Source organism: Trachypithecus francoisi, unplaced genomic scaffold (assembly GCF_009764315.1).
Source record: "Trachypithecus francoisi isolate TF-2019V2 unplaced genomic scaffold, Tfra_2.0 Lachesis_group10, whole genome shotgun sequence".
NCBI classification, from domain to species: domain Eukaryota; kingdom Metazoa; phylum Chordata; class Mammalia; order Primates; family Cercopithecidae; genus Trachypithecus; species Trachypithecus francoisi.
Genome location: NW_022681455.1, coordinates 82,808,392 through 82,832,516, shown reverse-complemented (window position 1 = coordinate 82,832,516; position 24,125 = coordinate 82,808,392). Strand labels below are relative to the sequence as shown.

At 56.1% G+C, this 24,125-nt stretch overlaps 3 protein-coding genes and 1 pseudogene across 8 annotated transcripts; 3 read left to right on the top strand and 1 right to left on the bottom strand.

The window, feature by feature from the left end:
* Positions 1–2,228: 2,228 nt before the first annotated feature.
* BOLA2B (bolA family member 2B) lies at positions 2,229–3,776 on the bottom strand. 3 transcript variants are annotated; one of them, XM_033218014.1, is made up of 3 exons: positions 2,844–3,776; positions 2,670–2,767; positions 2,229–2,371 (listed from the first exon to the last, which is right to left on the bottom strand). In XM_033218014.1, the coding sequence occupies exons 1-3, from the start codon at positions 3,102–3,104 to the stop codon at positions 2,272–2,274; spliced, it is 459 nt and encodes a 152-aa protein (XP_033073905.1). In that variant the 5' UTR covers positions 3,105–3,776; the 3' UTR covers positions 2,229–2,271. The 3 variants fall into 3 exon arrangements, with proteins under 3 accessions (XP_033073905.1, XP_033073907.1, XP_033073906.1); XM_033218016.1 differs by having other exon boundaries at positions 2,321–2,371; positions 2,670–2,729; positions 2,844–3,168; XM_033218015.1 differs by lacking the exon at positions 2,229–2,371 and adding an exon at positions 2,378–2,566.
* SLX1A (SLX1 homolog A, structure-specific endonuclease subunit) lies at positions 3,152–10,083 on the top strand. Of its 2 annotated transcripts, none has more exons than XM_033218012.1 (6): positions 3,152–3,581; positions 4,067–4,118; positions 4,213–4,554; positions 6,166–6,293; positions 6,462–6,549; positions 6,629–6,756. In XM_033218012.1, exons 1-6 carry the CDS (start codon positions 3,394–3,396, stop codon positions 6,656–6,658), a joined length of 828 nt encoding a protein of 275 aa, XP_033073903.1. In that variant the 5' UTR covers positions 3,152–3,393; the 3' UTR covers positions 6,659–6,756. The 2 variants fall into 2 exon arrangements, with proteins under 2 accessions (XP_033073903.1, XP_033073904.1); XM_033218013.1 differs by lacking the exon at positions 6,629–6,756 and adding an exon at positions 10,046–10,083 and having other exon boundaries at positions 3,188–3,581.
* Positions 8,634–13,467, top strand: LOC117087597 (sulfotransferase 1A3). Of its 2 annotated transcripts, XM_033218009.1 has the most exons (8): positions 8,634–8,766; positions 10,154–10,305; positions 10,410–10,535; positions 10,625–10,722; positions 11,832–11,958; positions 12,054–12,148; positions 12,649–12,829; positions 12,951–13,467. In XM_033218009.1, the coding sequence occupies exons 2-8, from the start codon at positions 10,158–10,160 to the stop codon at positions 13,061–13,063; spliced, it is 888 nt and encodes a 295-aa protein (XP_033073900.1). In that variant the 5' UTR covers positions 8,634–8,766; positions 10,154–10,157; the 3' UTR covers positions 13,064–13,467. The 2 variants fall into 2 exon arrangements, with proteins under 2 accessions (XP_033073900.1, XP_033073899.1); XM_033218008.1 differs by lacking the exon at positions 8,634–8,766 and having other exon boundaries at positions 10,124–10,305.
* Positions 8,649–22,505, top strand: LOC117087602 (annotated as a pseudogene). Its single transcript, XR_004438860.1, has 8 exons — positions 8,649–8,766; positions 19,783–19,934; positions 20,039–20,164; positions 20,254–20,351; positions 21,168–21,294; positions 21,390–21,484; positions 22,005–22,188; positions 22,306–22,505. The product of XR_004438860.1 is annotated as a sulfotransferase 1A1-like (transcript).
* The last annotated feature ends 1,620 nt before the right edge of the window (positions 22,506–24,125 follow it).

The following is a 24,125-nucleotide window of genomic DNA, read 5'->3' as shown; positions in this document are numbered from 1 at the left end:
AATCTCAGCTCACTGCAACCTCTGCCTTCTGGGTTCAAGCCATTCTTGTGCCTCAGCCTCCCAAGTGGCTGGGATTACAGGCATGAGCCACCACGTCTGGCTAACTTTTGTGTTTTCAGTAGAGGTGGGGTCTCACCATGTTGGCCAGACTGGTCTCAAACTCCTGGCCTCAAGTGACCTGCCTGCCTCAGCTTCCCAAAGTGCTGGAATTACAGGAGTGAGCCGTCATTACGGCCATGCCTGGCCCTATGTTTCCCCTTTTGAGTTCAGAGTCTTCCCCTGTGTAGTGAGCGCTTCTGCCTCGCTAGCCCTTCCTGTGGGTTCTGCCTAGGCCTGGCCTCCGTGAGGGACCTGGCAGGAACAGGTCTGTCATGCCTTGTGGGGAATGGGCGTGGGAATAGGTTTTGATACCCAACTTAGCGGGTTATCCTGAGATGGGAGGACACAGGACTGTCTGGGATGGGCATCTTAGCCATAGTGGGGTTTGGTTCATATCAAGCAGGGACCACTCATGGCCTCATTTCCAGGCCCCACCTCTTCAGTATGCCATAGAAAACTACCTGGGCAGTAGAGGTGTGGGAAGAAAACAAAGAAGAAAGCCGGGCGTGGTGGTTCATGCCTGTAATCCCAACACTTTGGGAGGCCGAGGCAGGCGGATCACCTGAGGTTGGGAGTTCAAGACCAACCTGACCAACATGGAGAAACCCCATCTCTATTAAAAATACAAAATTAGACAGCCGTGGTGGCGCATACCTGTAATCCCAGCTACTCGGGAGGCTGAGGCAGGAGAATCACTTGAACCCAGGAGGCGGAGGTTGCGGTGAGCCAAGATCATGCCATTGCACTCCAGCCTGGGCAACAAGAGCAAAACTCCGTCTCAAAAAGAAACAAACAAACTAAAACAAAAGTTAGCTGGGCGTGGTGGCATGTGCCTGTAATCCCAGCTACTAGGGAGGCTGAGGGAGGAGAATCGCTTGAACCCGGGAGGCGGAAGTTGTAGTGAGCCCAGGTCACGCCACTGCACTCCAGCCTGGGCAACAGAGCAAGACTCCATCTAAAAAAAAAAAAACAAAAACAAACAAACAAAATGCAGGAGAACAGAGTGTGTGATGGCTGAAACTTGCAATTTCTCACTCTCAACAAGCCCTGGCCCCAACTGGGGCTCCCTCCCTAGGTCTCAGGGACCTCTGTTCAAAGTCCTAGCAACCTGGACCAGGTACGCTGGCTCCCGCCTATAATCCCAGCACTTTGGGAGACCAAGGCAGGCAGATCACTTGAGGCCAGGAGTTTGAGACCGGCCTGGCCAACATGGTGAAACCTTGTCTCTACTAAAAGTACAAAAATTAGCCGGGCATGGTGGTGCATGCTTGTAATCCCAGCTACTCAGGAGGCTGAAGCACAAGAATCTTTCGAACCTGGGAGGCAGAGGTTGCAATTAGCTGAGATGGTGCCACTCTACTGCAGCCTGGGCGACAGATGAAGGCCCTGTCTCAAACAAACAAACAAAAAACAATTAGAAAAAAACAAGGTCCTAGCAACCCTACTAACCCGTGGTGAAGACTGATACCGGGGCATCACCTGTCCCAATTTTCTGACTCAGGTCAGCCTTATATTCCTGCTCTAATCTCACCCCATCCCCGTCCCACACCCACTATTCCGAAAACTTCCATGGTCCTCCAGGGGGCAGCTGTAGACACATCAAGCCCAGGGCTATGGGGCCAATGGAACCTTCTCCAGCGGGTCTGAAAACATCAGCATTCCAGGTGTTGATGAGCCCCTACCTGGGCACCATTCCCTCTTGGGCCTGAGAAGGTCGGGGGAACCTGCAGGGAATATGTGGAATTCTATATGGTGCCTCTGATACTGCAGTGATGTCGGGGAGAGGGAGAGGTTTGTTCAACTGGTCAGGGTCCTGAAACCCGGATCACTTTCTCATCTCTGCATATTGAAGGCTGGCAGAGAGCAGGAACCCTGAGCTCTCTGGGAGCTGGGTGGCTGGTGGCAGTACAGACTCCCAGACGTCTACACAGAGTTAGAGAGAGAAGGCTTTCTCGGTAGACCCTGGAAGGGACTTTTACAGTAGAACTTCATTTTACAAGCAGGGATAGAGGCCTAGATGGAGAGACGGACGTGTCCAAGGTAAAACAATGGACGGAGGCAGGGCAGGGAGAGGCCAGGTCCTAGACTCGGCCTCAGCACCCCTCCCACACACACACCGACACAGAAGCTGGTCCAGATTTATAATTTAATGGCTGTGCAGATCCCAGTCCCTCATTTCTGTCGCTCACGTGCCCACTGCTCTGGGGTCAGAGTTTTCTGTTCAAAGGCATGGATGTGCGGGAGTTCTTCTGCTAGGCACGCGTTTACCAGCCTGGGGCGAGAGATGGGGTTAGGAAAAGGCAGGTGAGGATCGCACACCCCGAGACTAGGGTGATCCAAGAGACTGTGAGTGTCTCCAAGGTTGTAGTCCCCAGGCCGTGGGAACACGTACGTGGGGAGAGGGTCTACATCGAAATACTCGAAGCAGGGGTCACGAAGGCGGGATCCTCAAGGTCCCTGAGCCACACTGCGGGGGAGTGCGGGAGTTAGGTTGCTGGGGTACGGGGAGTGGCTGGGGTTGTGGTGGAGGAGCTGAGACCGCGCTGGGCAAGGTGCTCCCAGGGCCTCACCTGTGTCTCTGAAGCAGCGGTTTCCCCTCGAACTTGGCCGACACCACCAGGACTCGGAAGCTACAGGCGCAACGGTTGAGGGTCGTGTCCTCCACCTCCTACCGAGCGGAAGAACATGAATGGTGCCGAACCTGCCTCCCAAGCTCTTTTCTCCCGTCCGGCGGCTCAACTCACCACATGCTCCGCCTCCAGGTCCCGCTGCAGCTTCTCCCGGAGGTATTCGGCGCTGAGTTCCATGGCGGTAGTCCAGCTGGGACGGCAGCCCAGCGGGGACACAACCCCTGCTCCGACGCCGGCCACGCTGCCTTGCAGCCTTACAGGAGCCACTTCCGCTGGTAAACTCACTTCCGCCCTTACTAAGGCGTACGTCAACGCAGCACTTCCGCCCTCGAGCAGCCGGGCTTTCCAACGGTCCGGGCTTTTCGCGCTTGCCATCTGTCAGCCAGTCACAGTCTGAGGAAGGTGGGACTCGGGCGGAGCCAATGCTGAATGGTAGGCACTCGCCGACAGGACAGCAGTCTGGCTTCCGCTGTCGGACTTCTACACCTGCCTCCAGAGGAGAGGGGCACGTACCCGCGCTACGGCGGCCTCCAGGCTGCCCCCGGATAGTCCCCGAGAGCTTGTTCCGAAGCAAGCACCCTGCAACCCTAGCGATCCACCCCTCCCCTGGACCCTAGGTCACGGCAATCAACCCCCTGCTGCGGTTCCCGAACCACAAGGCCCGATGGGTCCCGCGGGGGTCACGGCGAGGCCAGGGCGCTTCTTCGGCGTCTACCTGCTCTACTGCCTGAACCCCCGGTACCGGGGCCGCGTCTACGTGGGGTTCACTGTCAACCCTGCTCGTCGGGTCCAGCAGCACAATGGGGGCCGCAAAAAAGGCGGGGCCTGGCGGACCAGCGGGCGAGGGCCTTGGTGAGACAGGGAGGGCTTCTGTGCCGGGAGGAAAGCTTCCCGGACGAGGCGGACCCCACGAGGCACAGGCCTGATGAGAAAGATCGGCCAGGACTGTGACATGGGCGGGGCGTCCGGGGTGGGGACTGGGCCTGTTGCAGGGGAGGAGCGTGACGGGGAGGCGGTGCCCGGGGCATCTCCGCGGCGGAACTCAGGGAAGGAGCTAGCTGGGGCGGGGGCGGTGATCCAGGCTGGGTTCCAGCGTAGGGGTCTTGGTGGGCACGCTGAGGTCGGGTGGAGCGCAGGAGGGAGAGGAGAGGGGGACAGATATGTACCTGGGCTGGAGGCAGGGCCTGAGGTGGTCAGGTGCAGGGGGCGTGCCTTCAGGGCGGGGCTTGGGGCTCGGCTGAGGCCGGGAATGAGGACCCCGCTCTTGGGTGGGATTGGAGGGGACCCGCGGCTAAGGCGCTGGGCTGCGACAGCGACACCCCCTTTCTCCTCCCCAGGGAGATGGTGCTCGTCGTGCACGGCTTCCCGTCCGCCGTGGCTGCCCTTCGGGTAAGGAAGGAGACCGGGCGGCAGCGGCCGGGCGAGGGCTTGGGGTCCGCCCCTTGCTCCGAGCCGCCCTGACGCCCCTGTACCCCGCTCGCAGTTTGAGTGGGCCTGGCAGCATCCTCACGCCTCGCGCCGCCTGGCGCACGTGGGGCCTCGCCTGCGTGGAGAGACGGCCTTCGCATTCCACCTGCGCGTGCTGGCGCACATGCTGCGCGCACCGCCCTGGGCGCGCCTCCCGCTCACGTTGCGCTGGCTGCGCCCCGACCTCCGCCAGGACCTCTGCCTGCCGCCGCCGCCGCACGTGCCCCTGGCCTTCGGGCCTCCACCGCCCCAGGCCCCGGCCCCAAGGCGCCGCGCAGGTCCCTTTGATGACGCTGAGCCTGAGCCAGACCAGGGGGATCCAGGGGCTTGCTGCTCCCTGTGCGCCCAGACCATCCAGGTGAGGTCCCCCCCCAGGCACGGTCCAGACGACTTCGGATCCAGCTCTTTCTTGAGGGAAACCCACTGACACTCTTTGGCCACCCTATCCCCATCTCTAAGATGCAGATGCTATAGTACTTAACGACCATTCCTGAGCAAAGCAGGACCTGCTCAGGGCCTTCACCATTTCCCCTTTGATGAAAAGATTCTTCCCTAGGCCATCTGTCTTGATAACCTACCACATTCTCAGTGAGGTCTTCTCTGGTTCCTGATTTATAATCGCAGCTCTGAGTAGTCGAGCATGGTGGCAAGCAGGAGACTGTAATCCTAGCTACTGGGAAGGCTGTGGTGGGAGGATTGCTTAAGCCCAGGAGTTCAAGGCTGCAGTAAGCTACGATCGCCCCGCTGCACTCCAGTGTGGTCGATAGAGCATGACCCTGTCTGTCTCTCTCTTTTTTTTAGAGGGAGTCTTGCTCTGTTGCCCAGGCTGGAGTGCAGTGATCTCAGCTCACTGGAACCTCCGCCTCCCAGGTTCAAGCGATTCTCCTGTCTCAACTTCCCAAGTGTGCCACCACACCTGCCCAATTTTTGTGTTTTTAGTAGAGATGGGGTTTCACCATGTTGGCCAGGCTGGTCTCAAACTCCTGACCTCAAGTGATCTGCCTGCCTCAGCCTCCCAGAGTGCTGGGATTATAGGCGTGAGCCATCATGCCTGGACATGACCCTGTCTCTAAAACAATGTAATGAATTGCAGCTCATTCTTGTGCACTTTTCTGCTACCCCCTTTCCCTTAACACTGAATATTGTCTGGCATGCTACATGTTTTCTTGATCTCATTAGTCACTCCCACCCCAACTGCTATACTGCACTCTCAGAGGGCAGCACTTACCACTGCTGTAGAACCAAGTTCTGCACAGAGCCGATGGCCCAGAAATTTTCTTTTTCTTTTTCTTTTTTTTTTTTTGGGACGGAATCTCACTCTGTTTCTCAGGCTGGAATGTAATGGTGCGATCTTGGCTCACCACAACCTCTGCCTCCCAGTTTCAAGCAATTCTCCTGCCTCAGCCTCTGGAGTAGCTGGGATTACAGGCACCTGACACCGCGCCTGGCTAATTTTTGTATTTTTAGTAGAGACGGAGTTTCACCCATGCTGGCCAGGCTGGTCTCAAACTCCTGACCTCAGGTGATCCTGCCCACCTAAGCCTCCCAAAATGCTGGTATTACAGGCATGAGCCACTGTGCCCAGCCTAAATATTTAATAAAATAATGGACGATGGGTGCCTTCTACTGAGCTCCTGGTAATTGCCAGTGAGTAGAGGACTTGCCCTGTGGAGATTCAGTGACCTGCCGGGGGTTGTTGAGCTGTGAGGAAGTTCAGTCCTGGCTGCAGTGGTGAGGCTGTGACTTAATCAGTCACTGCTGATGTTCACAGGGCATTCACCAGCTTAGTCCCAGGGGCAAGGATTTTAACTCTGCACCTCAGTTTCTTCATTCGTAAGATGCAAATAAGAGTTACTGCTGCCTAACGGGATGGAGCTGTGTGATGCCGGGAACAGTGCCTGCTGCACAGGGGGCTTGCTGCCAGCTCCCTCTCCCTGCTTGTCTCTTAACTGCCGGCTGCCTGGGACAGGATGAAGAGGGGCCCTTGTGTTGCCCCCACCCTGGCTGCTGGCTAAGGGCACACATGATCTGCCTGGCAGAGGAGTTCCTTCGGGAAGAACCAGGGCAGCTTCTGCCCCTAGAGGGCCAATGCCCTAGGTGAGTGCAGTCCCCCAGCCCCAGCCTGGTCCAGCTCTGGGAAGAGGGTGCCCAGTTGTGCAATCCAGGACCAGGCAGCTGAGTCCTCATCTCAGCATCTAGGGCCCATACTGGAGGGGGCTTGTGGCATCTGACTCTGTATCTCCTACCTGCCCCTCTCCTTGGTAGCTGTGAGAAGTCACTGCTTTGGGGAGACCTGATCTGGCTGTGCCAGATGGACACTGAGAAAGAAGTAGAAGACTCAGAATTAGAAGAGGTAAGTGGGCTTTGGTGGCGGGCTCCCTACCCTGCTGTCTGCCCTGGTCTGCCTGTGACCAGCCTTCTTGCCTCTGCAGGCACACTGGACAGACCTGCTGGAGACCTGATCCTCAGTGTCCCTACCCACCTCCTACCTCTTTTCTGTGCCACCTGCCGCGGGTCCGGCGGGTTTTTACTTGAGTACAATAAAGTCTGAGTCAAGGGTGCCTTATGGTGGATGCCGAGGGTGGGGGCAGAGCTAGCAGCCCAAGGTCCTGCCAGTCACGGGGCTTCCTCAGGGGCACAGAGGAGGCAGGAGGGGCCCCTGGCACTAGCATGTGAACAGCTTCTACTCTGCTTGGAAACCCCATGCCTCAGCTTTCCCCCACTTGCCTCTGAGCTCATGCAATTCTTGAGAGCCTGGGAGACTTACCTTGGAATTGAATGCAAATAGGACAAAGACCACGGAGGATGGGGGGACGCCCTCCTTCCACGGGGCCTTGTGGCTTCCAGTCTCTTGTCTGTGGAGCCTCTAATCTCTTGTCTGTGGAGCCTCCTTCAAACCCAGGGAAAGAAAAGCACTTGCCAGGGTTGTTGTTCTTCTAGGATATTCTATTGATGCTCTGTGAAGTTGACCGGGAGCCATGAAGCTGGGGTTGGCTCCCAGGGCGATGGGACTCCAGTGTCCTTGTCCTTTCTTGTTCTTTCTTTTTTTTTGTCACCCAGGCTGGAGTGCAATGGCACAGTCTTGGCTCACTGCAACCTCCGCCTCCCGGGTTCAAGCAATTCTCCTGCCTCTGGCTCCCAGGTAGCTGGGACTACAGTAATGTGCCACCACGCCTGGCTAATTTTTGTATTTTTAGTAGAGACGGGGATTCATTATGTTGGCCAGGCTGGTCTGGAACTCCTGACCTCATAGTCTGTCCGCCTCAGCCTCCCAGAGTGCTGGGATTACAGGCATGAATCACTACACCAGGTCTTTTTTTTTTTTTTCAGACAGAGGTTCACTCTGTTGCCCAGACTGGAGTGCAGTGGCATGATCTTGGCTCACCGAAACCTCCGCCTCCTGGGTTCAAGTGATTCTCTTGCCTCAGCCTCCCAAGTAGCTAGGATTACAGGTGCCCGCCATCATGCCCAGCTAATTTTTGTATTTTTAGTAGAGACAGGGTTTTACCATGTTGGCCAGCCTGGTCTTGAACTGCTGACCTCATGTGATCCTGCCACATCAGCCTCCCAAAGTACTGGGATTACAGGTGTGAGCCACCACGCTCAGCCTCTTTCTTGTTCTATACGTCCATGTTCTGCTCCACTTCTGTGCCTTCACTCTGCCCATACGCATCACTCCAGACTGGCCTTGTGGTCAGAGCCTAGAATGCCTGGGCTGCTGGGGGCCTATGGACTGCACTGGGCCAGAACCCCTGCCGCCTTCAAGACTGGCCTGTAGCCAGCAGGTAGGTGACTTTTCCCGGGCCTGCCTATCCCACCTTTCCCTTCCATTCACTCACCTCCTTTGCCTGGGTCAATTAGAGAAAGCTTGTCAGCCAGGACTGTAATCTCAGCACTTTGGGAGGCCGAGGCAGGCGGATCATCTGAGCTCAGGAGTTTGAGACTAGCCTGGCCAACATGGCGAAACCCCGTCTCTACTGAAAAAGGAAAAATTAGCCGGGTGTAGTGGCACACACCTGTAATCCCAGCTACTTGGGAGGCTGAGACAGGAGAATCACTTGAACCCAGGAGGTGGAGGTTACAGTGAACCGAGATCGTGCCACTGCACTGCAGCGTGGGCGAGAGAGCGAGACTCCTCACAAAAAAAAAAAAAAAGAAAGCTTGTCTGTTGGTCTGCCCTGCAGGGTGGAGTTCAGAGGGAGGGTCAGGAGCCTGGTGACAGCTCAAAAACAAAACAAAACAAAACAAAAAAAACCCAAATACCAATGTTGGCCGCTTTTGCCTTTCATTCTTATGTTTTCTACACACTAAACTCACATCTTGGATTTGTAGATCACTCCAAGCTTGGCTGGAGCTGTGGTGCTAAGGAGGGTAATGGAGAAGCTTCCCCACCCTCAACCCCACCCCTTCCTTCCTGGAGTTGAGTCAAGTCCCAGCCCTGACTCTAGATCCCTCCCACATTGGATCTTCAAAACCCTCAGGGCAGAGAGCAGCCCTGCACTCCCTACACTGTATCCACACTCAGCCCCTGCAGGCAAGGAGAGCACAGGCCAGGTTCCGGAGAGCTCAGGTGAGTGGCTCAGTGGAATGGCTCAGGGCCCCCTCACCCTGCTCAGCTTGTGGCTCCAACATTCCAGAAGCTGAGGCCTCTGTCATCCCTGCCCTTTCCCGTGGATATCCCATTTCAATTAGACAACCTAGTCTGGCCGGAATCCCCCTCCATTCCTGCTTTTCCTTTGTAGATTTTTGAGACAAGGTGTTGCTCTGTCACCCAGTCTGGAGTGTAGTGGGATCCTGGCCCACTGCAGCCTCAAATTCCTAGGCTAAGGCGATCCTGCCACCTCAGCCTCCTGAGTAGCTGGGCTTACAAGAGCAAGCCACCACACCCGGCTAATTTTGAAAAATGTTTTTGTAGAGGAGAGGGGTTGCTTTGTTGTCCAGGTTGGTCTCAAACTCCGGGGCTCAAGGGATCCTTTCCTGTTGGCCTCCCAAGGCTCTGGGATTACAGGCGGAAGTCACCCTGCCTGCGCCCCTCCTTTTGCTGAGTCATCGGAGTGTTCATTCCCACACCAGGCTCTGGCACCCAGTACCAGCTTAGTTGCTCAATGGGCCGTGTTTGTTCTGGAGCCCAGATGGACTGTGGCCGGGCAAGTGGATCACAGGCCTGGCCGGCCTGGGAGGTTTCCACATGTGAGGGGCCTGAGGGGCTCAAGGAGGGGAGCATTGGGAAGAGGAGCCCACTGGATGGAGGCTGGGGATCACAGCAGGAAATGGTGAGACAAAGGGCACTGGCTGGTAGGGAGATAGCACAGGCAGGTCCTGGAGCTTCCTCAGTGCAGCTGGACTCTTCCTGAAGGCCTTCGCACACCCGCGCCGCGAGGGTGCTTTCACCGGTCTGCACTATGCCCCAGGCCTTGGGATTTTGAACAGCTCTGCAGGTGAATGAAAGGTGTGGCCAAGCTGGGGAACCACCACACTAGAGGCTGACCTGGTTTCAGTCCCAAACCCGCCACTGACTGGCTTTGTGAGCACGGGCAAGTTGCTCAGCCTCCCTAGGCCTCAGTGACATCCCTGAAAGCAAAATCTCTGCCAAGGGGCAGCCGGGCACTGGCTCACACCTGTAATCCCAGCACTTTGGGAGGCCGAGGCAGATGAATCACTTGAGGCCAGGAGTTCGAGACCAGCCTGGCCAACATGGTGAAACCCCGTCTCTACTTAAAATAAAAAAAAAGCTGAGCATGGTTGTACACGCTTGTAATCCTAGCTACTTGGGAGGCCAAGGCAGGAGGATTGCTTGAACCCAAGAGGCACAGTTTGCAGTGAGCTGAGAATGTGCCACTACACTCCAGCTTGGGTGACAGAGTGAGGCTCTATCTGAGAAAAAAAAAAAGAATTCCGCACACGGTGCTGTTGTGATGGTGTTAAGGGAATGGGCCTGGCTCTGGCCCCTGACGCAGGAACATGGAGCTGATTCAGGACACCTCCCGCTCACCACTGGAGTACGTGAAGGGGGTTCCGCTCATCAAGTACTTTGCAGAGGCACTGGGACCCCTGCAGAGCTTCCAAGCCCAGCCTGATGACCTGCTCATCAGCACCTACCCCAAGTCCGGTAGGTGAGGAGGGCCACCCACCCTCTCCCAGGCGGCAGTCCCCACCTTGGCTAGCAAGGTTGTGCCCTCAGCCTGCTCATCTCCCATCTCCCTCCCTCTCCAGGCACCACCTGGGTGAGCCAGATACTGGACATGATTTACCAGGGCGGCGACCTGGAGAAGTGTAACCGGGCTCCCATCTACATACGGGTGCCCTTCCTTGAGGCCAATGATCCAGGGGAACCCTCAGGTGCATGGCTGGGTCCTGGGTGCAAGGGGAGGGGAGGAAGACAGGGCTGGGGCTTCAGCTCACCAGACCTTCCCTGACCCACTGCTCAGGGCTGGAGACTCTGAAAGACACACCGGCCCCACGGCTCATCAAGTCACACCTGCCCCTGGCCCTGCTCCCCCAGACTCTGTTGGATCAGAAGGTCAAGGTGAGGCCTGGCACAATGGTTCACACCTGTCATCCCAATTTGAGGCTGAGGTGGGAGGATCCCTTGAAGGCAAGAGATGGAGACCAGCCTGAGCAACATTGCTGTAGAGATGACATCCCGTCTCTACAAAAAAAATTAAAAACCTGGTGTGGTGGCACAGACTGTTCCCACTTAGGAGGCTCAGCGGGGAGGATTGTTTATGCAAATTGGAGGCTGCAATAAGCCTGATCCTGCTGCTGCACTCCAGCCTGGGCAACACAGCAAAACCATCTCTACAAAAAAAAAAGTTCCTGCTGAGTGGCAAGGAAAGCCAGGAAGGGAACTCAGGCGCCCTCCCAGCCATGTTCCTATTCTTCTGGAAGGGCCTCCTCACTTCTGCGAGGCTCATCACCACATCTTTTTTTTTTTTCTCTTTTTGAGACAGAGTCTTGCTCTATCACCTTGGCTGCAGTGCAGTGGTGTGATCTCGGCTCACTGCAACCTCAGCCTCCTGGGTTCAAGTGATTCTCCTGCTTTAGCTTCCCAAGGAGCTAGGATTACAGGCACCTGCCACCATGCCCAGCTAATTTTGTATTTTTAGTAGAGATGGGGTTTGGCCATGTTGGTCAGGCTGGTCTTGAACTCCTGACCTCAGGTGATCTGGCCACCTTGGCCTCCCAAAGTGCCGGGATTACAGACGTGAGCCACTGTGCCCAGCCTTCATCACATCTTGAGAGAGGACACTGTCTATCTCTTGCTCTGATGAAGGTCCGATGCCAAGATAGTGAGTCTCTACAGTGTACACTTAAGAAAGGCAGTGTGTGGGTCCTCACAGGTCAGCAGAGGAGGGGGCTGGTGGGGACCAGGCATGCCTTGCTCCCGATCGGAGTGTGACAGCATTGATGCAGATTATATTAGTATAGAATATGGTCTCAGGGACCAGGCAGGACTTTGGCTTCTGAGCAGGGTTCAGATCCCAGCTTGGCCCTACCTGTGCCGTGAGATCTCGTGAGATCTCAAGCAAGTCAGCCTCTAAGCCTCAGGTTCCTCCTTTGCCAATCCAAGAGGTGAGCTGGTCTGGGGCGAGCTGTGTGGTGATGGTGCTGGGGCTGGGTCCTCTGCCCCTGCAGGTGGTCTATGTTGCCCGAAACCCAAAGGATGTGGCGGTCTCCTACTACCATTTCCACCGTATGGAAAAGACGCACCCTGAGCCTGGGACCTGGGACAGCTTCCTGGAGAGGTTCATGGCGGGAGAAGGTGGGTTTGACGGGAGGAAGGAGAGTGTGGAGCCTAGAGGTGGTGGCTACAATGCACAGCAACCCTGTGTCGCTGCCCCCTGCCCGCTTCTCCAGTGTCTTACGGGTCCTGGTACCAGCATGTGCAGGAGTGGTGGGAGCTGAGCCACACCCACCCTGTTCTCTACCTCTTCTATGAAGACATGAAGGAGGTGAGACCACCTGCGATGCTTCCCCTCATGTGACACCTGGGGGCAGGCACCTCACAGGGACCCGTCAAGGCTGCCCAGCCCCGTTCCTGGGCGGCCCCCACAGCAGGCCCGGATTCCCCATCCTCCTCCCTGGCCCAGGCCTCCCGGCTACAGCCCCACCTGGCAGCGGGTCCCACACAGCTCTCATCTCCTGTGCCTGAGTCAGCTGCATGGGTGGCCACGGATTAGATACTTAGATACTATTGCTTAGATATCCCCACCAAAGGGTGTGCCACCCAGGGCCACAGTCACAGAAGAAGATCATCCTGGTTCTCACCCATAGGAGCCAAGCCCAGCTCATGATGGGATCACAGGGCAGAGAGCAATTCATTTTACCCTAGGGACCGGGGCCCCGGGGATCAAGGCTCTTCGGGGTTTCTCGGGGAAGTGGCCAGATCCCCTCTGAGGTTAGAGAGGGGACTTGTTTTGTTTTGCTCCACTGAGGAGCCTCTGCTCCTCAGAACCCCAAAAGGGAGATTCGGAAGATCCTGGAGTTTGTGGGGCGCTCCCTGCCGGAGGAGACCGTGGACCTCATGATTCAACACACGTCATTCAGGGAGATGAAGAAGAACCCTATGACCAACTACACCACCGTCCCCCAGGAGTTCATGGACCACAGTATCTCCCCCTTCATGAGGAAAGGTGGGCGCCGGCCAGCACGGGGTTTGGGGCGGGTGGGAGCAGCGGCTGGAGCCTCCCCATAGGCACTCGGGGCCTCCCCTGGAATGAGACTCCAGCTTTGCTCCCTCCCTTCCTCCTCCAGGCATGGCTGGGGACTGGAAGACCACCTTCACCGTGGCGCAGAATGAGCGCTTCGATGCGGACTATGCGGAGAAGATGGCAGGCTGCAGCCTCAGCTTCCGCTCTGAGCTGTGAGAGCGGCTCCTGGGGTCACTGCAGAGGGAGTGTGCGAATCAAGCCTGACCAATGGGCTCAAGAATCAAGTATGATTTTTGAGTCAGGCACAGTGGCTCACGTCTGCAATCCAAGCGATTTGGGAGGCTGAGCTGGGAGGATCGCAATAGGCCACACATTTGAGACCAGCCTGGTAAAATAGTGAGACCTCATCTCTACAAAGATGTAATGTAATTAGCCACATGTGCTGGCACTTACCTGTAGTCCCAGCTACTTGGGAAGCAGAGGCTGGAGGATCATTTCAGCCCAGGAGGTTATGGATACTGTGAGTTACGATTATGCCCATACACTACAGCCTGGATGACAAGCAAGACCCTCCCTCCAAAGAAAATAAATTTCAATTAAAATAAAATACGATTTGTGTTCATGTAGAGCCTGTATTGGAAAGGAAGAGAAACTCTGAGCTGAAAGAGTGAATGCCCAGTGGGGCCAGATATGGTCACCTCTCCCCCAGCCTCCAGCTCCCTAGGTCACCATATCTGGGGAGGGGAGAGGGATTTGGAGAAGTAAAACCCAGGAGATGTGTGGAGAGGGGATGTCTGTTTAATCCCAGCATATCCTCTGCTGTCCTGCCCCAGGATGGTGGAGGACGTCGAGTCCACCGGACGGCATCACTTTTTCTTTTTTTTTTTTGTTATTTTCTTTTTTTTTTTTTTGAGACGGAGTCTCGCTCTGTCGCCCAGGCTGGAGTGCAGTGGCCAGATCTCAGCTCACTGCAAGCTCCGCCTCCCGGGTTTACGCCATTTTCCTGCCTCAGCCTCCCAAGTAGCTGGGACTACAGGCGCCCGCCACCTCACCCGGCTAGTTTTTTTGTATTTTTTAGTAGAGATGAGGTTTCACTGTGTTAGCTAGGATGGTCTCGATCTCCTGACCTCGTGATCCGCCTGTCTCGGCCTCCCAAAGTGCTGGGATTACAGGCTTGAGCCACCGCGCCCAACTGGCGTCACTTTTTCTTGGGCTCCTTGGAAGCCACCAGGTACCTCTGGGTCACACTGAGGTGAGGGGAGTAGCCTTCTGCATAGGAGGTGTCTTCAAACAGGATAGAGTAGTTATCCTGGGGCTGTGGGGCAGGGGGACAGGAGGGGCTGAGAGCAGCCCTGGAGCTGGTGTCACTCGGTGGCGTGGCGGTAACTGACCACCTTTGCCAGGATCCACTGCTCATCCCCATCCACGGCCTTCACCCAGGCAGCCACCTCGTCTCCAGGTCTGGTCATGTAGTCCCAAGGCGGGGATGGCCCCACAGAGGGGTGGGGGCCTGTGAGCAGAACAAAGGGTCAGTCCAGCCCCTGGGCACCAGTCCCTCTCTCGCAGCTGCTGCCCTCACTTGTCACTGGGCTTCCCAATCCACAGGGGCAGGGTCATCAGCACCCCTCTGCGCATGGTCTTCCGGGGTGGCTCCGAGTCATTGTAGAGACCTATGATCTTGGCCGCTGTGGGAAGGAAGGGAGGACTGAGGCCCCAGGGACAGGTGCTGGCCCTGACCCCCCCAGCATGCTGCACTGAGCTGTTGAAGGAACTCCTGGGAGCCCCCAGCCCCTGAGTGAACCTGAGGGTCCAGCAGGACTGTGACCCGATCGGCCAGGTGGCCTACAGGGGCTGCTGTGCTCAACTACAGATGGGTGAGACGGCAGCACAGCAGGCACCCAAGGGAAGAAACGGGAGGTGGGGGGGGGACAAAGCGGGTTCTGAGGTACTGGTGAGGTTCTCTTCTTGATGTCGGTGCTGACACAGAAATGTGTTTCGTTAGTGAAAAGTTCCTAAAATTCGAAGGGTCCCGCGGGAATCGGGGTGAGGCCGGGCACTTCTTCAGCGTCCAGCTGCTCTACTGCCTGAATCCCTGGTACCCGGGCCCTGTCTATGTGGGGTTCACTGTCAACCCTGTTCGTTGGGTCCAGCAGCACAATGGGGGCCGCAAAAAAGGTGGAGCTTGGCGGACCAGTGGGCGAGGTCCCTGATAAGAGGGGAAGAGTCTCCGTGTCCGGAGGAAGGCTTCCTGGAGGAAGTGGAACCGGGGGGCACAAGCCTGATGAGAGGGACCCGCCAGGCCTGTGACATGGGCGGGGCGTCCAGGGCGAGGACTGAGCCAGTCGCAGGGGAGGAGCATAACGGGGAGGCTGTGCCCTGGGAATCTCGGCGGTGGAAATCCGGGGAGAAGCTGTCTGAGGCAAGGGTGATGATCCAGGCTGGGGTCCAGCGCAGGGGTCTTGATGGGCACGCTGGAGTCGGGTGGAGCGCAGGAGGGAGAGGAGCGGGAACAGGTGGGTACCTGGGCTGGAAGCGGGGCCTGAGATGGGCAGGTGCAGGGGGCGTGCTTTCAGGAGTTGCAGGGCCTGGGGCTCAGCTGAAGCCGGGAGTGAGGACCCCGTTCTCGGGTGGGATAGGAGGGAACCCGCGGCGAGGGCGCTGGGCTACGTCCGCAGTGGGGCGCGGCGGGGCTCGTAGGACATCGCTGTTCTCCTCCCCAGGGAGATTGTGCTCGTCTTGCACGGCTTCCTGTCTGCGGTGGCCGCCCTTCGGGTAAGGAAGGAGACCGGGCGACGGCGTGTGGCCCGTTTTGGGGTCCGACCCCTGCCTGGAGCCGCCCTGACCGCCCCATACTCCGCCGCGGTTGGAGTGGGCCTGGCATCCCCGCCCTGGGCGCGCCTTCCGGTCCCGCTGCTCCCCGACCTCCGCCCGCCGCACCGCACTGACCACTGGCCTTCGGGCCTCCTCCGCCCCAGGGCGCCACGCAGGTCTCTTTGCTGACGCCGAGCCTGAGCCTGAGCCGGTCCCGGGGCCCAAGAGGCCTGTGCGCCCTGCGCGACCGCGCGCTCCAGGGGAGGTCGGCTCCAGGCAGGGCGGCTTATCCTCCAGAGGACTTTGGATCCAGCTGTTGAGGAGCCAGGAAACGCCCTGATAATTTTGCGACCCTGTCCCCGTCTCTAAGATGGGGATGATAGTATTTATGGCCATTCCTGAAAACAGCAGGACCTGCCTTTTTCCTTTGACTGGAAGGTTCTTCTCTACACCTTCTGTCTTGATAACCTGCCACCTCCACAGGGAGGTCTTCCCTATCGCCCGATTTAAAATTGCAGCCCTGAGAAGCCAGGCATGGTGGCACATGCTTGTAGTCCCAGCTACGGGAGGCTGAGGTGGGAGGATGGCTTGAGGCCAGGAGTTGGAGGCCGAAGTGAGCTATGATCACTCCATTGCACTCCAGCCTGGGGGAAAGACCAAGACCCTGTCTCTAAAAAAATAAAATATGATAAAATTGGGGCTCTTTCTTGTGCACTTCCCTGCCCGCCCCCCTTTCCTGAACACTTTTATTGTCTGCCATACTACAAATGTTATGCATCTCATTAAACCCCATCCGAACTTGTGTACTAAACTGCCTGAGGGCAGCTCTTGTCACTGCTGTAGAACAAAGTCCCACATAGAGCTGACCCAACAAATAGTTAATAAAATAACAGACGATGGTCCTGGCTTCTACTGAGCTCTCAGTAAATCTGAGTGAGTAGGGGGCTTGCCCTGCAGAGGTTCAGTGACCTGGCAGCTCTGGCTGCAGTGGTGAGGCTGTGACACAATCAATAACTGCTCACAGGACACTGGCCAGCTTAGTCCCTGGGGGCAAGGATTTTAACCCCCCCACCTCCATTTCCTCATCTCTAAGATGTGAATAATAGTCACCCCTGCCTCATAGGATTGATCTGTGTAACCCCCCTCCCACCTTTTTTCTGTGCCACCCACTGCTGGTCTGGGGTTTTTTTCTGGAATGCAATACAAAGTCTGAGTCAAGGGTGCCTTCTGTTGGTTGCTGAGGGTGGGGGCAGAGCTAGTAGCCCATGGTCCTGCCAGTCAAGGGGCTTCCAGAGGAGGGAGGACGGGCCCGTGGCCCTAGCATGTGAGCAGGCTCTTCTCTGCCTGGAAGCCCCGTGCCTCAGCTTCCCCCACACTCCCACCTGCCCGCTTGCCTCTGAACTCAGGCAATTCTTGGAAAGCTTGGGAGACTCACCTTTACTCAGATGGTTACCTGTCTCATGCCCAGCTTGACCCTGAATTTTAAATAGTGAGGACAAAGAACGAGGAGGATGGCGGGATACACTCCTTCCACAGGGCCCTGTGGCTTCCAAGCCTCAGCCTCCTCTGGCCTCTTGAAGCCTCCTTCAAACCCAGGGAAACAAAAGCATGTGCCACAAGCTGCTGTTTTTCTAGGATCTTCTAGCGATACTCCGAGAGCCACGAAACTGTTCCTCCGAGAACAGTTTCTCCAAGAGCCATGAAACTGGGGCTGGCTCCCAGGGTGATGGGACTCCAGTGTCTTTGTTCTTTCTTGTTCTATGCATCCACGCTCTGCTCCACCACTGCCCCTTCAACTCTGCCCACACATATTACTCCAGACTGGCCTTGTGGTCAGAGTCTGGAATGCCTGGGCTGCTGGGGGCTTGCATGCAGGCTGCACTGGACTAGAAGCATTGGTGCCTTCAAGACTGCCCTGGGAAACATGACTTGCCCCATTTCTGTCTAGTGAGTACCCATTTTTCCCCACTCACCAGCTCACTTCCCTTGGCTGGGTGAATTAGAAAAAGCTCCTCTGTTGGCCTGCCCTGTAGGGTGGAATTCAGAGGGCAGCTCAGGAACCTGGTGAGAGCTCAAAACATTTAAAAAAGGGCCAGGCACGGTGGCTCATGCCTGTAATCCCAGCACTTTGGGAGGCCAAGGCGGGCAGATCACCTGAGGTTAGGAGTTCAAGACCAGCCTGACCAACATGGTGAAACCCCGTCTCTACTAAAGATACAAAAATTAGCTGGGTGTGGCGGTGGGTGCCTGTAATCCCCGCTACTCAGGAGGCGGAATCAGGAGAATCACTTGAACCTGTGAGACGGAGGTTGCAGTGAGCCAAGATCATGCCACTGCACTCCAGCCTGGGCGACAGATCAAGACTCCTTCTCAAAATAAATAATTAATTAATTAAACTAAATTTTAAAAAGATGCATACATTGGGCTCTTTTGCCTTTTATTCTTGTGTTTTCTAATCACAACTAAACACTAAACTCACATCTTGGCTTTGTAGATTACTCTAAGCTTGGCTGCAGCTGTGGTGCTAAGGAGGGTAATGGAGAAGTTTCCTCACTCTCAATCACACCCCTTCCGGAGCAAACCCAAGTCTGGCCCTGACTCTGGATCCCTCCCACATTGGACCTACCACACCCTCAGGGCAGACCATAGCTCTACACTCCCCACACTCAGCCACCAGGACAAGAGAGCCAGATTCCAGAGAGCTCAGGTGAGTACCAGAGTGGAATGGCCCAGGACGCCCTCACACTGCTCAGCTTCTGCAGCCAACATTCCAGTAGCCGAGGCCTCTGCCATACTGGCTGCTTCCCCATGGATATCCAGTTTCACTAGGGGAACCCCAGCCTGGCTTCCCTTCCTTCTTTTTTATTTTTGTTTCTTTGGGACAGGGCTTGGCTCTGACACCCAGTCTGGAGTGCAGTGGCCAAACCGTAGCTCACTGCAGCCTCAAAATCATGGGCTCGCATGATCATCACGCCTCAGCCTCCCGGGTAGCTGGGTGTACAGGAGAGAGCCACCATGCCCAGCTAATTTTTCAAACTTATTTTTAATTAATTAATTACTTAATTTTTTTTTTTGAGATGGAGTTTTACTCTTGTTGCCCAGGCTGGAGTGCAATGGCATGATACAGCTCACTGCAACCTCTGCCTCCCGGGTTCAAGTGACTCTCCTGCCTCAGCCTCCAGAGTAGCTGGGATTACAGGCATGCACTATCACGCCTGGCTAATTTTGTATTTTTCGTAAAGAAGGGGTTTCTCCATGTTGGTCAGGCTGATCTCGAACTCCCGACCTCAGGTGATCTGTCCACCTCGACCTCCCAAAATTCTGGGATTACAGGTGTGAACCACTGCACCTGGCTGCCCAGCTCATTTTTAAACATATTTTTTCTAGAGATGGGGTCTTGCTATATTGCCCAGGTTGGTCCCAAAGTCTAAGGCTCAAGTGATTCTTCCCCATTGGGCTTCCAAAGCTCTGGGATTCCAAGCATGAGCCACCATGTCCCCTCCTCATTCTGCTGAATCATCAGAGTTTTGTTCATTCCCACGCCAGGCTCTGGCCCCCAATACCAGCTCAGTTGCTCAATGGGCCATGTTTGTCCTGGAGCCCAGATGGACTGTGGCCGGGCAAGTGGATCACAGGCCTGGTGGGCCTGGTAGGTTTCCACATGTGAGGGGCCTGAGGGGCTCAAGGAGGGGAGCACTGGGGAGAGGAGCCCACTGGGTGGAGGCTGGGAGTCACAGCAGGAAATGGTGAGACAAAGGGCATTGGCTGGTAGGGAGACAGCACAGGCAGGCCCTAGAGCTTCCTCAGTGCAGATGGATGCTCCTGGAGACCTGCTATCTGGGCCCGGCGCCGCGAGGGTGATTTCACTGGTCTGCACCATGGCCCAGGCCCTGGGATTTTGAACAGCTCTGCAGGTGAATGAAAGGTGTGGCCAAGCTGGGGAACCACCGCATTAGAGGCTGAACTGGTTTCAGCCCCAGCCCTGTCACTCACTGGCTTTGTGAGTGTGGGCAAGTCACTCGGGCCTCCCTAGGCCCCAGTGACTTCCCTGAAAGCAAGAATGCCACTTTCTTGCTGTTGTGATGGTGTTAAAGGAAGTGGGCCTGGCTCTGCCCCTGACGCGGGAACATGGAGCTGATCCAGGACACCTCTCGCTCGCCACTGGAGTACGTGAAGGGGGTTCCGCTCATCAAGTACTTTGCAGAGGCACTGGGACCCCTGCAGAGCTTCCGGGCCCGGCCCGATGACCTGCTCATCAGCACCTACCCCAAGTCCGGTAGGTGAGGAGGGCCACCCACCCACTCCCAGGCGGCAGTCCCCACCTTGGCCAGCGAGGCTGTGCCCTCAGCCTGCTCACCTCCCAGCTCCCTCCCTCTCCAGGGACTACCTGGGTGAGCCAGATACTGGACATGATCTACCAAGGCGGCGACCTGGAGAAGTGTCACCGAGCTCCCATCTTGATGCGGGTGCCCTTCCTTGAGTTCAAAGCCCCAGGGATTCCCTCAGGTGTGTGACCGTGTCCTGGGTGCAAGGGGAGGGGAGGAAGACAGGGCTGGGGCTTCAGCTCACCAGACCTTCCCTGACCCACTGCTCAGGGCTGGAGACTCTGAAAGACACACCGGCCCCACGGCTCCTGAAGACACACCTGCCCCTGGCTCTGCTGCCCCAGACTCTGTTGGATCAGAAGGTCAAGGTGAGGCCGGGTACAGTGGCTTATGCCTATCAGCTCAGCACTTTGGGAGTCCAAGGCAGGAGGCTGACTTGAGGCCAGGAGTCAGAAACCAGCATGGGCAACATAGGGATGCAGTCTCTTTCCAGAAAAAAAAAAAAAAAGCCAGGTGTGGTAGCATGTGCCTGTGGTATCAGCTTCTTGGGAGACTGATCTGGGAGGATCACCCAGCCCAGAAGTTTGAGGCTGCAGTGGAGCCATGATCACACCACTGCATTCCAGCCTGTGTGACAGAGAGAGACCCCGACTCAAAGAAAGAAAAAAACCAAAAAGAACAAAAACGTCCAGATGCGGGGCATGAGAATCCAGGGAAGGAGGCTCTGGCGCAACCCAGCTTCGGTCCTGTTCTTCTGGGAAGGTCGCTCCACTTCTTTGAACCTGGTCTCATCTTCAGCGGGGACACCATCTGCTTCTTGCTCTGGCAAGGGTCTGATGACCAGAAACACAAGACTCTTCAGTGTCTGCCTCAGAAAGGCAGCGTGTGGGTGCTCACGGGCCCATTGAGGAGGGAGCTGGAGGGGATCGGGCATGCCTTGCTCCAAATTGGGGTGTGAAGGCGTTTATGCAGATTACATTAGTGTAGAATATGGATCCAGGGACCAGGCCAGGCTTTGAAATCTGAGCAGGGTTCAAATCCCAGCTTGGCCCTACCTGTGCCGTAAGATCTCAAGCAGGTCAGCTGCTAAGCCTCAGGTTCCTCCTTTGCTAAACCAAGAGATGAGCTGGCCTGGGGAAGGCTGTGTGGTGATGGCACTGGGGCTGGGTCCTCTGCCCCCACAGGTGGTCTATGTTGCCTGAAACCCAAAGGATGTGGCGGTCTCCTACTACCACTTCTATCGCATGGCCAAAGTGCGCCCTGACCCTGGGACCTGGGACAGCTTCCTGGAGAAGTTTATGGCCAGAGAAGGTGGGTTTGACGGGAGGAAGGAGGGTGTGGAGCCTAGAGGTGCTGGCTATAACACACAGCAACCCTGTGTCGCTGCCCCCTGCCAGTTTCTCCAGTGTCCTACGGGTCTTGGTACCAGTACATGCAGGAGTGGTGGGAGCTGAGCCACACCCACCCTGTTCTCTACCTCTTCTATGAAGACATGAAAGAGGTGAGACCACGTGCGATGCTTCCGCTCATGTGACACCTGAGGGCAGGCACCTCACAGGGACCCGCAAGGCTGCCCAGCCCCGTTCCTGGGCGGCCCCCACTACAGGTCCGGATTCCCCATCCTGCCTCCCTGGTCAAGGCCTCCTCGCTACAGCCCCATCTGGCAGGGGGCCCCACACAGCTCTCATCTCCTGTGCGTGAGTCAGCTGCAGGGTGGCCACAGATTAGATACTTAGTCCTATTGCTTATCCCCACCAAAGGGTGTGCCACCCAGGGCCACAGTCATGGAAGACAACCATCCCAGTCCTCACCCATAGGAGCCAAGCCCAGCTCATGATGGGATCACAGGGCAGAGAGCAATTCATTTTGCCCCAGGGACCGGGGCCCCGGGGGTCGAGGAGCTGGCTCTGTGGGTTTTCCAGTGGAAGTGGCCAGTTCCCCTCTGAGGTTAGAGAAGGGGACCCCTTTTATTTTCCCAAATCGGCAAACCTAGCCTCCACTGAGGAGCCTCTGCTCCTCAGAACCCCAAAAGGGAGATTCGGAAGATCCTGGAGTTTGTGGGGCGCTCCCTGCCGGAGGAGACCGTGGACCTCATGGTTCAACACACGTCATTCAAGGAGATGAAGAAGAACCCTATGACCAACTACACCACCGTCCCCCAGGAGTTCATGGACCACAGTATCTCCCCCTTCATGAGGAAGGTGGGCGCCGGCCAGCACGGGGTTTGGGGCGGGTGGGAGCAGCGGCTGGAGCCTCCCCATAGGCACTCGGGGACTCCCCTGGGATGAGACTCCAGCTTTGCTCCCTGCCTTCCTCCCCGAGGCATGGCTGGGGACTGGAAGACCACCTTCACCGTGGCGCAGAATGAGCGCTTCGATGCGGACTATGCGGAGAAGATGGCAGGCTGCAGCCTCAGCTTCCGCTCTGAGCTGTGAGAGGGGCTCCCGGGGTCACTGCAGAGGGAGTGTGCGAATCAAGCCTGACCAAGCGGCTCAAGAATCAAATATGAATTGAGGGCCAGGGACAGTAGGTTATGTCTGTAATCCCAGCAATTTGGGAGGTTGAGGTGGGAGGATCATCTGAACCCAGGAGTTCAAGACCAACCTGGGCAACATAGTGAGATTCTGTTGAAAAAAATAATAATAAGAACAAAATAATATCAGTTTTAACAAAAACAATAAAATATGATTTGTGGGCCAGGCAGAGTGGCTCATGTCTATAATCCCAGCAATTTGCGAAGCTGAGGCCAGAGGATCACTGGAGGAGAGGAGTTTGGGACCAGCCTGGTCAGCATTACAAACGCCATCCCTACAAAAATTTGAGAAAATGATCTGCACGTGGTGGTGGGCACCTGTAGTCCCAGCTACTTGGCAAGAGAAGGCAGGAGGATCACCTGAGTCAGGAAGGTTGTGGCTGCAGTTGGCTGTGACTAGGCTAATCTACTCAAGCCTGAGGGACAGAGTGAACCTTGCCTTGAGAAATAAATAAATAAAATTTAATTAAAATAAATTATGATTCAGGACCATTCTGGCCAGCATGGTGAAACCCCGTCTCTACTAAAACAAACAAACAAACAAACAAAATAAAAACAAACAAGCAAAAAAAAAAAAAACACACAAAAATGAGCCGAGCATGGTGGCAGGCACCTGTAATCTCAGCTACTCTGGAGGCTGAGGCAGGAGAATCGCTTGAACCCAGGCACAGACGTTGCAGTCAACCAAGATCGCGCCACTTCACTCCAGCCTGGGCATAAGAGCAAAACTCTGCCTTGAAAATAAATAAGTAATTAAATTAAATTAAATACTATTTTTATTTGAGCTGGGCTCAGTGGCTTATGCCTCTAATCTCAGCACTTCAGCCTGGCGGATCACTTGAGGTCAGGAGTTCAAGAGCAGCCCGGCCATCATGGCGAAACCCCATCTCTACTAAAACTACAAAAATTAGCTGGGCATGGTGGTGTGCACCTGTAATCTCACCTACTCCGGAGGCTGAGGTGGGAGAATCGATTGAACCGAGGAGGTGGAGGTTTCACTGAGCCAGGATCATGCCACTGTGCTCCAGGCTGGGCGATAGAGCAAGACTCAGTCTTAAAACAACAATAACAACAACAACAACAAAACTATGACTTGTATTCAATGCAGAGTCTCTATTTCAAGCCAAGAGAACCCCTGAGCTGAAAGAGTGATCGCCCAACGGGGCCAAATACGGCCAGCTCCCCACTCCAGCTCCCCAACTTGCCCTGTTTGGAGAGAGGAGAGGGTCTGGAGAAGTAAAACCCAGGAGATGAGTGGAGGAGGAATGTCTGTTTAATCCCAGCACATCCTCTGCTGTCCTGCCCTGTGTCGTTGGGGGATGGCGAGTCCACCAGGCAGGGTCACTTTTTCTTGGGCTCCTTACAAGCCACCACGTACCTCTGAGCCACATTGAGGGGAGGGGAATAGCCGTCTGCATAGGAGGTGTCTTCAAACAGGACCGAGTAGTCATCCTGGGGCTGTGTGGCAGGCAGACAGGAAGGGCTGCTCAGAGACCCCCAGGCCAGGACAGGCACCCCCTTCCCCCAGCCTAGACCACAGGAGCCTCTGGGCGGTGGACTCTCAGCCACTCTCATCATCCTTCACTCTGGGGTCAAGAAGTCTTGGCCC